This window comes from Haemorhous mexicanus, chromosome 26 (assembly GCF_027477595.1).
Source record: "Haemorhous mexicanus isolate bHaeMex1 chromosome 26, bHaeMex1.pri, whole genome shotgun sequence".
NCBI classification, from domain to species: domain Eukaryota; kingdom Metazoa; phylum Chordata; class Aves; order Passeriformes; family Fringillidae; genus Haemorhous; species Haemorhous mexicanus.
In genome coordinates this window covers 3912915-3929152 of record NC_082366.1, presented here as the reverse complement: position 1 = coordinate 3929152, position 16238 = coordinate 3912915, and the positions used below count along the sequence as shown (strand labels likewise).

The 16238-nt window shown below is 44.8% G+C and overlaps 1 protein-coding gene across 3 annotated transcripts in view; it reads right to left on the bottom strand.

Annotated features, from left to right (window-relative positions):
• Positions 1 to 16238, bottom strand: part of ABCA12 (ATP binding cassette subfamily A member 12) — an 81617-nt gene that overhangs the window by 33603 nt on the left and 31776 nt on the right. For all 3 annotated transcript variants that reach the window (XM_059868217.1, XM_059868216.1, XM_059868215.1), the window contains exons 12-25: positions 15612 to 15718; positions 13915 to 14168; positions 13692 to 13804; positions 13136 to 13260; positions 12165 to 12338; positions 11112 to 11276; positions 9894 to 10095; positions 9166 to 9305; positions 8492 to 8611; positions 7268 to 7358; positions 5742 to 5921; positions 4575 to 4881; positions 2458 to 2572; positions 818 to 1147 (exon numbers count right to left, since the gene is read on the bottom strand). In XM_059868217.1, the coding sequence (XP_059724200.1) occupies positions 818 to 1147; positions 2458 to 2572; positions 4575 to 4881; positions 5742 to 5921; positions 7268 to 7358; positions 8492 to 8611; positions 9166 to 9305; positions 9894 to 10095; positions 11112 to 11276; positions 12165 to 12338; positions 13136 to 13260; positions 13692 to 13804; positions 13915 to 14168; positions 15612 to 15718 (2423 nt within the window). The remainder of the gene's footprint in view (positions 1 to 817; positions 1148 to 2457; positions 2573 to 4574; positions 4882 to 5741; positions 5922 to 7267; positions 7359 to 8491; positions 8612 to 9165; positions 9306 to 9893; positions 10096 to 11111; positions 11277 to 12164; positions 12339 to 13135; positions 13261 to 13691; positions 13805 to 13914; positions 14169 to 15611; positions 15719 to 16238) is intronic.

Genomic DNA, 16238 nt, shown 5'->3' with positions numbered 1-16238 from the left:
AACAAGAAACATTTGAATTAATCTCAAAGAGAAGTCAGGTCAGTCAACCAATCAGGTACTTCACTGGGTTATTCCAATAGCCAGAAAAATGAGTGTTGGGTTTGTTTTTTCCCCAGCAGTCACAAGGAGCACTGGACCAGGCCTGTGATGGGAAATGCTACCTGGTGACAGGCTGAAATGTCTCCTTAGGGCTTGGACTTTCTTTTGCTTCCACACCCAGGATGCAGCTTCCTCCCTCATACAGGACTTTATTTTAGGCTTTTGAAATACAGCAGTGCTTAAGAATGACCTCATGGAGCCATGTGGTTAATTCTTTTACCACTTGCATTAATAGATGTCATTCCTTGAATCTGGTGATGAGTCTGGCTTCTGGAACCTAACACCTACCTACTCTGCCCCTTGGTAAGAAACAAGGCTCTACATCTACTCCCATGGGTAGGAATTTGAGACACAGGAAGCCAGAGGATGATCTGAAGCAGCAATGAGCAAAGCTGGCCCTGCTACCCAAACCCCTCACTGAGACAGCCTGGTTTTTCAGTGGGTGAAAGCAGCCCATTTACCTTTGCAATTCCAAAGGGGAAAGTACATAACTCAAACTACTGTGATCCAGCTGGCAGGTGGGAACTCACTAAAACTCCACAAGGAGTGCCTTCAGTCAGGGGACACAGCTAATTCCAGGTGTCCCTCAAAAGGGCCGTGGCCAGCTCTCCTAGCGTGCCTGTCACCACTGGTGATGGAATTCAGAAAGGCACGAGATACAGTAAGAGCTGGAGGGTACTGAGGTCCCTGCCTGGGAATAAGGAGAAGCAGAACTCACCAGGAGGCTCTTGACAGAGAAGCTCAGGTGGTTCTCGATGACGAGCAGCACGATGAAGGGGAAGAAGGTGAGGATGTAGACGAGGCTGCCCACCAAGGCAGCGATGTTGGTGTTGTTGAAGAAAACACTGATGAAGTAGCTCATGGCTATGATGGACAGGCTGTAGTCCATCAGGTACAGGAACAGGAGTGCTGTGTCTGTTTTGGGAAGGATCTCACCCACTTTCAGGACAACAATGAGGAAGGTGACAGTAATCAGGAGGAAGATGGCGCACTCGATGAACCAGGCGATGAAATGGCTGCTGGCATTGACACCCATCATCTTCATGTACTGCACAGAGGAAGGTAAAAAATAACAATCACAAGTGGCCTTTCAGAGAAATGAAGAGATCTTTCTGTTGATATTGAATTATTTCTTTTTCCAGCTTCTGGACAGGGCCTGCAACCAGACCATGCTTGTTCTACCCAGGGACAAACCCTGCACTCCCATTTCAGGAATGCCCAAGGTTTGCAAAGCAGTCTGCTGGAAAAGAACAGCCCAGACAGGACCTGCAAGGATCAAATGTCACAGCCCACAGGCTCCAAAGCAGCTCCTGGCCTAAGATTTGTAACTTTTCTAAAGCCTTTTGGTTGTTTTTAAAAATAATAATTGATCCAGTGGCTTAAGCCTAAAAGCTCTCAAATGTCTTTGAAACCAGACCTTTCTCACACAACCCCAAGACAAAAAAAATAACAGCTAAATTGCTATGGTCAGAAGGAAGAAATATTAATTTATATTAGCTGATAATTAATTCCCCACATTTGCATGAAACTGTAAATTTGTATTGATAAATGCAGAAGAGACTACATGTGCTGATGTTTTCTTGTGGATTACTACACAGCTAAAAAGATTAGTGATGCCCTGGTCCTTGGAGACAATGCCTAAATTAGAGTAGGGGGCTGCCAGGGAGCACACCCTGGGGTTCATTCATTTTCCATCTCATCACAGGTCAGAGTGTCCTTTCTTGGAAGTGTTCTTGGTGAATCTGTATTTGTTACCATGGTGTTGGATAAAAAACAAATCTGCTCAAAGCTTTTGTTGCTTGCTGAAGCTTAGTTTGACAAAAGTTCTTTGCTGTTCATCTCTGTTGACAGTGATCACACTGGAAACCTGAGTTCATTTAATAAATTCCCAATGTCTCAATGTCATTTCTTTCCCAACAGGCAACCTGAATGAAGAACTTCATTTCAGAGGAGCTGATGTAATATGTAGCACCTGCTGAAATATTAAGTATAATAACTTCAAGGATAGGAAATAAGTCACTTTTCATGTCTTTGTCCCCAGTAGGTATGACTCAAAGTCAATTTTTAGAGAGCTTTAAATCTTCAGAAACCCTGTAATTTTGTGAGATGCCCATGTTTCCTGTGTTCAGCACTGCAAAGCAATATTCCCTCCACTTGAAGGGCAAACACTCTGCATTTCCATGGCTTTGAGCTTGGCTATAATGTCAGAATTCACACACTGCAGGTCAAACAATAGGTATCTGGAATATTTCCCTTAATGCTTGTTTTGCTCCATTTAATATTGAACATCAGACACACTAACCACGAATAAGGAAAATCTGTTTATAATTCTGCACGCCCCAGAAAGTTTCCCCATACCTCATAAAGCCTCAGATCTTTCTCCTGAACAAGTGTTTTAACAAAATCAGCTATAAACAGCACCCAGGCAGCCATCAGAGCAAATGGAAGAGAGTAGGTCACGCTGGTTAAGAACCTGTAAAAGGCAAAAGCAGGCTTTAGCTGAATACAAAATGTTCTGGGGATTAAAGCTTTATACAAGAATATATATTTCAGAACAATACTCAGGCACAGGAAAAGACATGCTTATATTTCAAAATGTGGAGTAAAATTAATAATTACAAAAAAAAAAAAAAAAAAAGACTCCTTTGCCACTGCATTGGATTTTCTATTCATCAAACTCCTGACTGCTCAGAATTTATTTTTTTTTAATGTTGCAGAGGGATTTCCTTGCTCAGCAGCACCACTGGCAGGAGCAGGAAGCACCAAGGGCAGTGGCATCTCCTGGCTCTCTGATGGGCTGCATTCCACTTGGAAACATAATCCCCAGACAGAATGGCCAAATTTCATGATCAGGCCACATTTCCTGGGGTTGGAGTCTGGATGGGGGTGCTTTCCTACAGGTTGTCTGTCCTGCCACCCCACAGGACAGACAAACCCAGGGCATTTCTTGGCTCCTCATTTCAGTTAAAACCTTCTTCCAGTGCCAGATGTGAGAACAAAAAAAAAAAAAAAAAAAAAAACCACCAAAAAAAGGCCAAAAATAAATTTCTCCTTTTTACATGGAAAGCAAGTTTTTATAGCAGGAGCTCCCCTCCCCTTCATTGTATCTGCAGGGCTTCTATTTTCCTCCTTAGTTTCTAAACCTGCCTTAAAACCCACAACCAGTGTTATTCCTGGAACAATGTACAATAACAGTGAGAAATTCACATTTTATTTGTTTTCAAACTTTTCTTTTACCTGTAAAGCTGAAAATTTCCTATAAACCATCATTTTAGGAAATGCTTCCGTGCAAATGAAGCCTTAATTATAAAGAACCAGGAAAGGCTACTAAAAATTCAGCAGAAAGGCTCCTAAAAATTCAGCATAGCCCAACACCTCTTATGTACTGTTATATATATATATATATTTATATATTTATATAGTCTCCCCCCTTTTCTCTCCATGATGATAACTGTGCAATAACAATCAATAAGGAGACATTTTGTGATGATTTCTTCTGAATGCAAATCCAAAGCCTTGAGGTATTTTATTAATTGAGCAAACACCTCCCTCTGAACCTGGGCTTGGGAGAGGGAAACCCAAAGTGGTTTTCCCAGCAGGCCAAGAACAAAAAGGAGCAGGGAGCACTGGAGTCAGTGCTTCCAGCAGGCAGTTAATCACTGCACAAAACTCTCTCTCAGCAGTAACCCAGGAATTAGCTGCAGAACTGGGTTTGGATGCTTCCTGTCTGTGTCCTGGGAGCCCCACCTGCTGCTCCCCTGAGCAGGGGTTATAGGTGCCCAGCTCTCTGCAGTGACAGCTGACACAGGAGATGAACAGCTCTGCTCTGCTCCTAAATGATTTCTTCTAGCTCCCAAAAAATCTTTTGGCTCATGCAGTTGGCACAGAGGTTTTTCAGTAGGAAAAGCTCCTGGGTCCAGCCTATGCCTTTGCCCCAAGGGAGACCCTCAGTCAGGGCACAGTGATCCTCACATCTAGCAGTACTTCTGCTGCACATCCTCCAGTGCTCCCTGATGGACACTGAAATCCCTTCCCTGTGTGTTTTCCACTCAGTTTGGCCACTGTAAAGCTCATAAACCTAGGCACCCTTTTGTAGCCCCCCAAAAAATCAATATTTTAAGTTCTGCTGCATTGTCTGCATGTGAACACCTGCAGAACAAGCCAAGACTCATACTTAACCAAGTTCTGCCAACTCTCAACCCCACTATGTGCAGTAAAACAGGGACAGGGAGTTTTACCTGCTGTAAAACCTACAGCTACCACCACAATCCAGGTATAAAAAGAGCACTGAAACCAAAAGATCAGGCCAACTAAACAGATCATCTTAGGGTCAAAAATTGTCTGTTTTGTTCAGCCCCTTGAGAAAAAAACCCAACTGAACAGAATTAAATTATTTTTATGCTATGTGAGTATGGTATTAAGGAATACAAGATGAGTTGGCACCAAACATGAAGGCAAAAGCCACCCAAACTTACATGTCCTTGTTGTAGCAGGGGTAGGGCATGGCCTGGACCTGGACAGCTATTTCCTCTGGCTTCTTGCCAGTCTGCAGTTCAATGATGGCCCTTTCAATGCTGTCCTGGATGTAGATGAAGGCCCTGCTGTAAATCTGGCTCTGGGAGGTGGAGTTGTGCGGGCCCACGGTCCAGATGCGTTCCCGGATCCTGTTGGTGGTTTGAGTGATCCTGCTGCTCATCCTGATGGTGTAGTTGAGCACAGGAGGGAGGGACAGGCCCCCAGCAACTGAGTGGCCAGGCCTTGAAGGCAGCTTGAAAATGATACCTGGCAAAAGAAAGGGAAAAGGATTTCCTTAAGAGTTGACAGCACACACAGATATGTAGGAACTCCTCATTTTTACAAGGCTTCTTCACAGAAATTTTTCTAGCCAGAACATTTTTCCTGATTATTCCATCTAAAAACATATGATAGATGGGAGGACAAAGAGAGAAGAAAACTGCTACTATGGGAAGGGACAAATGGGAAAGGACAAATATTACCAGGGTTTGAAGTTCCAAGAGAAGCAGAAGTTTCTATCAAAGTATAAAACCAAACAGGTCACAGGATTTATGGGTGGATCTAATCTTTAAATATTAAATGTATTAATGATACAAATGTAAGTTCCTATTTCCTGCTCCCTCCACCCTTCTCTGCTGTCTGATTCCACAATCCAATCCCACAAATGTGAAAAGTGTGACTTAGAAGATCCAATACACCATTATGGTGCTGGGCTGGAATATCTCAAGTGATTTTTGACCTTCTAATAAATTGAATTGTCTCAAATTTGGACTTGAGGATCTTAAAGGTCTTTTCCAACCTGAATGATTCTGTGATACCTTTCTTGATTAAAGCACCTTTTCCCATAGCAGCTTGAAAGGAAATGGCTGCACAAAGATCACCTTGGGGCTGTGGGATTTTATTCAAACTGAGAATTAACCAAGAGGAATCACCAGCTGACCACAGCCAGGGGAGGTGTAAGGGGAGGTATGAAAAGGTCCCACACACACTTGGCTCCAAATCAACTGCAGCATGCTGGGAGCTGTGAGGACAACAGCTGCTGGTGAAAAGCCAAATATTTTATGCTGCATTCCCACACTCTATCAGGCAAAATGTAACTGTCAGGGGGATTTGGGACTGTCACATACTTGCAAACAGCTCATTCTTCAGGAAGAGCTCCTTGGCCACCGCCTCCATCTCGTCCAAGTCCTGCACTGCCCGGATGCGGTTGAAGGAGACGCAGGAGGAGACGTTCACAGCCAGGGCAGCCAAGGTGTTCAGCTGCTCAACAACATCAGCATTGTTCTGCAGTTCCAGCCGGATATCATCTAGGGAAAAACCCCACAAACAAACCTTCCAGCGTCACTACACCCAGCAAAAATCCCACTCCATCCTTCCACTCCTTCACTCTGATGATGACACCAGACAAGAGGAAAGAAAACCAACCAAAAGCATCATGCTAAATATGCAGTGTGAAATACATTTCTGCACTCAGCAATGCAATGAAGGCATGCTGTTGACCCAGTTTTCATGTTAATCATTTGTAATATGCTGGTGAGTTTGCCTTTGGGAGGATGCCAGCCCTGGGATGTGACAGCCATCCCAAATCAGAAGTCCCCACTAACCTGCTGAGGCTTTAGACATGCACGTGGTGCTCCCCATTCCTTCCACACCCTCTGGTTTAGGAGTAATCAACTCTCCTTTGGAGCTGCTGTGTCTCAGGGGAGGACCTGCTTTATCCAAGCACATCAAGGCAGAGCTGTGAGTGCTGTGCTGATGTGTGAGCTGAACCTGATGCTGCAGTTAATAAAGATGCTGCTGTGTGCTGGCAGGTTTCAAAGGTGGCTGCATAATGCAAGGTAACTAATATGGAACAGCTGCTGCAGGCACCGTGGCTTTATGGGGAGTTAAGGCAGGAGTTGCTGCTCCTGAATAACACAGGGGTCATCACCAACTGGATGTAAATGACTGCAACAGACCATAATCACTCTTGGCTGCTGCTGGGCTTTGCTGGCACAGTCCAGATTTATGGTGACATGCCTGGCCACTCACTGCAACAGCAGGTAGGGACAGCAAGGCTGGCAGGAAGGGACTGTGATCCCCATGCTGTGCACTCACAGGGGATGTACCCACCACCACTGTTACTGGTGATTCTCACAGTGCACAGCAGCAAATGTCACCTTGGAGGGCCTTGCAGGCCCACCAGAGAACAGCAAACTGCAGCAGAGCATCTCCTGCATTGATGCCTTTGGCTCCATCAGCCTGGGTACATTTATCTGATCCCTGGCTCTTCTGCCCTGGAGAGCTTTTCATCTGAACCTCGCTGCGATGCAAGGGAGCTCTCCACAACATTTTCCAGCGAGTCCCAGGTAGCTCATTTGGAGCCATAATTACGGCTAAACAGTGTCCTCCAGTGGCCACGCACCGCGGCAAAGCCTCCCATCCCTCCAGCCCTGACCACCCAGGGGAAACATCTCTCCACACCAGCACTTTGCTCTCTAAGAGTCTTTTCCCTGGAAGATTTCTGCATCACAGCTGGGATTGCCTTGCCCTGGAGCCTCCAACATGGGCCAGAGAAGAGCAGACTATGGGATGGCTGCAGCTGGCTGACTCTGGAGCTCCCAGGCCTGAAGTACCAGTAAGGAAAAGGGCAGCACATCATGGACACACTTACCCAGCTCATTTATCTGACTCAGGAGCTCAGCTGCATCCAAATCTACCATCAGCTTGATAAAAACCTGCACAAAGGGATTCTGCAGGGCGTTCTATCATCAAGCAGAGAAAGACAAAGCATCAGTTTGACCAGAAACTTCTTGAGCTCACCCACTGTGTAATTCTAAACCACAACAGAGCAGCTGCCTTCACTGGGCATTTGTAGAGCCCCCTCCCTACTCCCTTCAGTCTGCATCAGGATGGGGATATGCCAGCAATGGGAATGTCATGGAGAGCTCTCTGAGTCCAAGTCAGTGCTGCTTTGAGTCAAGAAAGGACCCACTGAGTCTCCACCAGGCACTAGAGTCCCATCCAAAAAATCATGGATCATTTTACTTATTCTAGAAGTAAATTTCCCTCGTGTCTGTTTTAAGTCCTGTGAACACAGCCAGTGCACAATGCATAGGCAACCAAAACTTAACTTGGAGATCAGCACAGGTTTTTCTTTGGCTGAATGTTTCATTATTCCACCAAGGACTACAATCAGCAGAGAATATTTCATTTCACTTTTGCATATTCCACTCTGGATTTTCTCTTGGTGCCATGGAAATTAGAATGAATTCCAACCCCTAAAATTAACTGCTAATGCTTTTGGCTTCCAGGGATCTCATTTTTGTAAGAAAAGGAGACAATTTTTACTAGAAAGAATGAGGAACAAGTGTGTGTGACATGACAGTCTACTGCTTTCTGTATCCAAGAAAGGTTAGGCTTCTTAGGAGGGGGAAAAAGAAATTTTATTTACATTCACTGAGGTACAAAACATCTTCTAGCTCTTATGTGTGTACCCAGAACTACATGCTTATTATAGATACTGTTTCATTTTCTGAAAAATTCATTTCTTGCCTGGTCTTGGCTGGCTGGATCAGTCCATCAAGCAGAAAGTTAATTTACAAACTGAAGAGTGTTCCCTGCTCATCTTAGCCCTCCAGCAGGCCCCAGCACAGCCAGGGTCAGGGAGCATATTACAAACAGCTCATTTCAGAAAGAGAATTTGCAGGGAAAGGTGAGTCAGGAGCATCTCTGTTAAGGGAACAGGCAGGCACAGAAACTGTGAAGTCCAGGACACCCTGAGAGGGGTCTCCCAGCTGACCTAAGATGTCCCTGGAACCCCAGTTTACTTCAGTGAACAAATCCATCCTCTCAGTTCCCTCCTGGAAAGAGGCAGAGGGGAGGTAGGAAGCCATACCTTGATCATTGGAACTGTCTGGTTTAACTTAGTCAGTGAATTCAGGATGACAGGAGACTGGTCCAGCCACTCCTGGGACTTCAGGGCTAACTCAGCCATCTGCTCCAGGGTAGCATTTGACTACAAAAGAAGCCCACAACATAAAAGGATTAATTTATTCATTACCTTACAAATTTTAACCACTAAATAAAACAATGAAACAGTTGAGACCAAATTTGTTTTCCTTAGGATTTTTCCTAGCATCCTCTCATTGTTTGGCAAAATACCCCTTAACACACTGAATTTATGCAATTACTTAAAATATTATATTTAGAGCATGCCTTGAATATCTGCTTTTCTTCTGCCTCTGGTCTGCCTGTGAACAAGCACTGGTTACAGCAGTTGTCCTGGGAGACACATCTCTCCTACTGGCTGAAAATATGGGGGTGAAACTTGATAAGCTGAAGACCTTAAACAATTATTCTATAAATATTAGAGCAACAGCAGCTTCTGGAGGAAAGATTCAACCAAAGACAAAAGATGACTCATATGGCCACAGCAAGGCAAGTAGGAAGAGAGAATTTGATGAATACTCCAAGCAGTGAGAAAGCAGCCCTCTGCTCCCCAGGGAAACAAACCTGTGCTAGACAAATTACAGCCCTGTGCAGTGGGTGTATCCTGGAGCAGAGCCATACCTTTCCCATGATTGCTCGAGTTTCTGGGGTATCTGGTGTGAAAAGGATCTTCCCAAGCACCATTGGTTTCAAGAAAGACCAAATCAAAGCTCCGGTGGGGGTCTTGACCAGGTCCAGGTAAAAGGATAAGCAAAACGGGGCTGCAAGGGGAGAACAGCAAACAAATTGCACAGAGAACAAACAGACCAGACACAAGAAAGCTGCCAGGGTGTTTTTTCTCCCATCTGCCCAGTTTGTTGCTGTGGCCAGTGAATGACTTCAGGGCCCTCTTCACTGACTGATCTAATGCATCTTGACAAAAGCAATCCACCCCCAAGATCTCCTGTTGCTGAACTCAAGACAACAAGAGTCTCACTGCTCGAGCCAGCATTATCTGCTTGAAGGTTAAATGGAGTTTTGTGAACTCAGAGGAGCTAATAATGTCAGTACAGTCAGAAAAACTACACATCAAGAAAAAGCAGTGACCTGTTGAGCCCTAGGACCAGATCATCAACAAATGGGAGACAGTGCAGTGTCAAGCACTGCTCTGCTGCACAGGCAGTTTTCCCTTTGAACACTTATGGAAATAAACCACCAATAATTAGGGCAGTGCAGATCTTCAGCTACCATAAATAATGAGCACTTACAGCCCTCAGAGACATATGGAGAATAGCTCAGCACTAGATCTGTCTGGAAATAGCAAAGTTCAGCTCTGAAACGTTTGTGCCCCAGGGAAAAGCCAGACTTACTGGAATCCTGAGGAATCCCATATTTCCTCATCAGCTTTTGGACATAGACATCCTCTGCATGAGAACTGTTGCTCATGGGGTCTCCAAAGTCTGGAAGCAAAGACTCAAAAAACAGGGGTGTGATCTCCTGGTTGCAGAGGACTTTTGACATGGATTTAAAAGTGCCACGTGTTATCCCAGAGTTGTTTGGTTTAAATAACCCCTGCAGAAAAGGCAAAACACAAATGAATCCTGCACACTGAAAGCACCCCACTTGGAGAGAAATAACAGAATGAGAAGGAAAAGACTGAACATTTTTACACTGCTTTCTTATGAGAGGTTTGCATTTACAAAAACAGGAGCTTCCCATGGAAATCATGCATTTTTTGGTTATGACAGAGGTGGCACATTTATTTCCAGGTATGACAGCCAATGTGGGAAGTGCCTACAATGTGTGCAGAGAAATTCTCTATAATGTGTGCCTGGTGACATTCACACACCTGGGTTACAACACAGATTTGTCACATGGATGTGCACATCACTGTCCCCATCCAGTCCATGGCTGCACGTGGCTCTGCAATGTGCAGGCAGAATGATGACCAGGAATATTTCCTGTCACTTGTGCTCTCCTGGACTATGGATTAGAGATGGATTGGGCACTGTGCTGGATGAAGGCAGAGCACCCTGGAGTTACTGCAGCTGTCAGAGCAGTAATGGGTTTGTACTGAATGTTTTGGGCAGGCTCAAGGCTTTGGGTGTGATCTAATGCACACTAAAGCTAAGGCAGATTTTGCTGCTGACTTTGGTGGGTTTGCCTTTAGTGGGCAGTTTTCACCAGCTTCCAGTATTTTGCTGCAAATCCTCTCTCCTTTAAGACATTCTTGCTCCAAGTGTTCCTCCCACAGCCCCCCACTCATGAGCACATGATGGTCCCACAGCTCCAAATCAAAACTTTCCCAGGAAGGCAACACAGAATCACAGAATGGATTGGGTTGGAAGAAACCACAAAGCTCATCTCACTCCAATCTCCTGCCATGGGCAGGGACACCTGCCAGAAGCCCCATCCAGCTTGGCCTTGAACACTTCCAGAGATAGGTTTGACAGAGCTTTTCCTCAGAACACTGTTGCTTTGAAACAGAATCTATGGTTTAATGCACCTGTGGCTTCTAGGGTGAGAAATTACTGTGGAAGCCATTTCAGTGGCATTTTGCCTCAAAAGCACATGCAGACCACACATACCTTAGTCAGTGGCATTTTCCTGGACTGTTGGAGCTTTTTCAGGGAATGAATAGCTTGCAGCAATGGATCAATGCCAGATTCAACCTGGTGTCTGAAATATTTCATTTTTGTCAGAAGGCCTAACATCTTGTCCATGGGTTTCTGAAGCTCCTTGGGGAAAAACATCTGCAAGAGGCAGGAAGGAAATCAATTATGATGAGCAGGAATCTGCATGCACAGGCATGCACACACCCATATTGTGTTAACTCAAACTTGAGCACTGTGGGATTTTCAAAACTGCAAGGAGGTTTTACAGAGTGGGTGTCCCATGGGAAATGAATGGGATTAGTATTCCTAAATCCCCAAGCACTTTTGCAAGCCATTCACCTGAACATTACATAATCTAGCAGTGTGTTTCCAAACACCTACAGTTGGGAAATATGTGTCATGTTCTGGCTGGGATATGACCAAATCTTCCATTTCACAGAGCACAGGTGTCAAACACTGTGAGTGACTTTTGACCTGAGCCCAAATTCATTGGCATTGTCATTAAACAACTTTTTTTGCCCAGGATCATTCCTGTATTTTTAAATACATGCTCACTATTCACTTCTTTGTGAATGTTTTCTTAGATGCTGTTTCTATAGCTGGGGTGGGAGAAATTGGAATCATTTAATATTTTGTAGTTCCAAATAGATAGGGAAAAGATATTTTACAGGACTTTTTCCAGGGCTTCCCTTTTCAGGAAATCAAAAAATTTGGCTCACTTTTGGGTCAGCTGGGAGTGTTCAAGAGGTTGTGACAGCACATAAAGGATACTAGCAGATAGGGAGGCATTTAGAGTAGGTCCAGTGCCTTTAAATGAGGTTTGCTGCTTTACACCAGCTGGGATTCTCATTTATATCCACGCTGTCACAGCATGGATATGCAATAAAAATTGCTGCATGAGCAAAGCCTGATCTCTGGCTTGTGTAAATCAGTGTAGCTTCTGGCCACTGCAATGATATTTTATAACCTTTCAGCCAGGGCGTGCAGCAAAGCCTGTAGAAAGCACTCTAAACATCCAGCACTAACCTTGTATAAGAAATTGTAAATGTCCAAGTGTCTCAGCAGGGTGACCCCGAGGAGGTAGGTCCTGCGAGTCCTCTCTGGCACAGGGAGGCTGCACAACTCCTGCACCACCACTTGCAGCTGTGGGACAGTGGGATGGGCACTGCAGGACTCCAGCTGCAGCACCTGAGAGAGGAGCTGGGCGTGCACAAAGGAAAAAGAGGATTGTTAGGGGTGCACTGCATGCTCCACCATGCCTGGATTCATCTTGCCTGGCTGTTGTTCTTTCCACAGAGCCATATTTCAACCACCCAAGAACCAGAAAATGCCTGCCCATTACTCCTGCTCCCAGGGACAAATCCTAAGGACTGTGTTTTACTACCCAGCTTGCACAGTAGTAAAAGCTTTTGTGGCTTCAATTTCTCATTGACTGATGCATGTGAAGTTTGGAAAAGAGCACACTCTTTGGGGCCCAGTCCAGAGAAGGTGGCTGGGAAGAGGAAAAGCATCTGGAGCTCTGCTTGAGGAGCAGGAGGCTGAGGAAGGGAAGCTCATCTCTCATTCTGGGAGGGTATTTTTGGACCCTGAGCACTCTCACACATTGTGGTTATAAATGCACTTTTCCACCTGGACTGGGACAACTTCTCAGTGACCAGGACTGACTGAAGACCCTGCTCAGCCCCCATGAGTGTGTCCCAGAGAGTTGTGTCCTGCTCCAGATCAGAGCCATCCCTCTCCAGGCAGTGCCTGGCTCCTGCCCAGCTCCTGGTGACAGCCAAAGGGACCATATGGTTCCCAGTCTCCAATGGCTGGGCTGACAACAGTGATGCTCCTACAGCATTCCTGGTGGCTATCCCAACCCACAACATGCTCTGCTGTCCTCTGTCTATCCCTGTGGGGTTATCTGTCAGCTGCATTCAGTAACAAATTACAGTTTTAATGGTCTGAGCAGTAGAAAGCAACAAGACCTCCCTAAAGGATAACAGCAAACTTACCTGACTGCTGTTTTCTGGGAAAGATGCTTCCAGAAGAGCATCAATGCTGGCTGTGGACATTCCTGTTGTGTTTCTGAGGTCCTCTTTGAGCTGGTCCACATTTTTAAACACATCTCTTAACTTTTCTGGAATGAACAGTCAAAGAACAATTGATGTTACAGCTTTCTCCAGACACACAGCAAATCTCAAGCACACGGAGAAGAGTTTATGTGAAGTATGGGAGCGTGGTACCTCACTGCTGATATGAAAAAAAAAATCTAAAAAAACTTGAAACATACAGTCATTACTTCCTACATTTTACAGTCTGGTTTGTGGGCTGAAGTTATCACATCTCAGGACAGCAAAATTTGCTTAGATGGAAAGACTTGGTGCTTTCTTTGTAAAGGAAACAAAGTGTGGTCTTGACCAGGCTCTAGAAGCACCCCAGATAAAGGATCCCAAGGTCATGGTGTATGTGATTTCTTTCATACCAGTTCTTCCTGGCAGCCAGGCAGTTCTGGGATTTCCAGCAGAAAGTGATGTTTACCAACATTGTAAAGAAAATACAGAAGAGTACCTTGCTTGCTGGAGTCTGTTAAACCCTTAGTGACATTCAACATGGAATTCAAAGTAGCCACATACTGAGGAATCTCTTGAAAGAAAGCAATTTCTGGTACATTTTCTTGAAGCCTGAATTGGAAAAACAAAACAACAAACAAAACTGAGAATATAAAGAGAAGGCAAGAAGTCATTTCATAAACAGAATACTAAAACAGTCTAGCTCAGAGGGAGAGCCTCACCACTTTAGCTGTGCCTGGATGTCTGTGGCATCCCCAATGAGGACATTCTGGAGCTCCTGGGAGATCCTCCTGTGACTCAGCACGTTGGTCACAAGCTGGCTGCTCAGCTCAGCAGCACGGAGGAGCTGCTCCTGAGCCTGGCCTTGCTCACACAGCTCCCCAAAGGGAACCTCAGGGAGGTGGCAGAGCTGCTGGATGGACTGAAAGCTCTCATAGTCACACAGAAGTGCTGTCAGATCCCGGAGGCGAGAGATCTTCAAAGGACGTTTTGGAAAAAATGAAGACAAATGCACAAACACCAGTTAGATGACAGAATTATAAAAGACAAGCTTTAAAGAGTCTAGCTGTCCCTTTCTGTCTCTCCTTAGGACTAAGATTTTGAAATGTATATATATTTAGTTCATTCAAAAGGTCTCCAATAGAACAGCTTGTGACAATCATTGTGTGAGCTTCTGGCAGACCTGGCTGCATCTAATAAACCTTGCAAACCTTAACATGTCATTTCCCCTGCACTACACACTTAGACAGCAGTACTCCATTGGACTTACCTGTTTACTAATTAATCTTCTCAGAGACCAAATAAATCCACCTTGCACAACAGGTTTAGCCTTTCAGATACCACCTGGTCATCTACTGCAGCACAGGAAAGGGACTTGGCCAGAAGTCAGAGCTTCCTCATCTGCCAACCCGTGTAAAATTACAGCCCTTTGCTATTATGGGCTTCCCTCTTGTCTGACATCATTATTTACATTATCAGGCTCTTATGGGAAGAATTATTTTCAGCTTTATGCCCTTAAGTACCTGTCACACTGAGGCTCATCATATTATTGTTACAGATATATTACAGAGCAACAACATTGCACACTGCTGTATTTTTTAAAAGGACTTTTAAATGCTATTTCTCATATGGAGCAATAGACTAAAGTGCATGCAGGCTATTAGTGCAGTCATGAATGCATGGGCTAAGAAGCATTTTATTCAAATGAGGCACTGCCAAACCCAAAGCTGGTGAGGGAACTCCATGAATCAATCCTAGTGCTAATCTCAGAAGCCATTCTGGTGTTGTGTGACATCTGGGGCCAGAAGAGCATGTGGGGACTTGACTCCAGCCACGTTGGTGCTGGTACAGCTCCTTAAGTAACCCAGTTAGTCATGCTGCCAACTGCCAATTAGGAGTGCACAATTCCATGGATTTGCAGCAGGGCAGAGGTATCTAATCCCTACCTGTGCCTTCCACAACCCCTCCCTACCTCCTCCTCTAGTGAAGCTGAGGCATTCTAGAATGATTGCAGCTCTGCAAGGTAATTCAGGAAGTCTCAATACACTGAATTTTAAAGCTAGTGGTGCACTGAGGAATATGCTGCCACTGGCCATCTCTGCAGTGCTCATCCTCCTGGAACAGCTGGTGGAAAACAGAGCCATCCTCTCCAGCACATGGGAAGACAGGAACACCTCTCCCTTCCCTGAAAAATGGGTGTACACTCAGTAGGGACAGGTAAAAGAAAAAGTTTCTCAACCCAGTTTACAGGTGACCTTCAAATATAGGCAGCAGGCAGAACACAAGGGTTTCAGCCCTAGTTTTTATCAGCTGTTCTCTTAAGAAAACTCTTTTCCATACGCTGTTTTTCAAAACCACCATTGCACATTCATGTTTCACTGCGGGATGTCCTTCAAGTCAGCATTTTAAGCAGACTCACTTTTAGCTTCAGGAGCTCTGGTATGGATGAATGTTTCTCAGAGGTATTATTTTGCATAAAAGAGTTCTTTTTCAGATGAATTTGCTTCAAAAGCAGTGTGATGTTTTCTGTGCAGGGGAAAAAAAACAATAGTTACTCCAGACAAAAATGCCAGAAACTTCACAGAGGGAAATATCAGCACTTTTATTCTGAGGCCAACTGAGCATTGGTGAAAAATAGCAAACTCCCATGGCTGAGGACCTCTGAAATCACAGAGCAAGGCCTAAATTGTAATCTGGGTTATAAGGGATTGAGTTCAAGTAGGTGCTCTGTTCCTAGTGAAATCCACCCCATCCTGGTAATAGGTGCACAGGTAAAACCTCTGGGGTGTTACAATAAGCAAAAAAGATGAGTATCTATGTGAAATACCATGTTAACTCTCAGAAATAACTGCTGTCCTATTACAGCTACATAAAGCTGTGAAGGGAAAGAGGTTTCTATCTGTAAGATTGCTTTGTCTGAGTGTCAGCAACCTGTCATCACACCAAAAAGAGGAGATGTGCCTTCTGGAGAGACTGGGATGGAAACTCATAATCCCAATAAATAAAACCCCAGGCTGGCTTCCCCAGATCTCACAGCTCCAGTTAA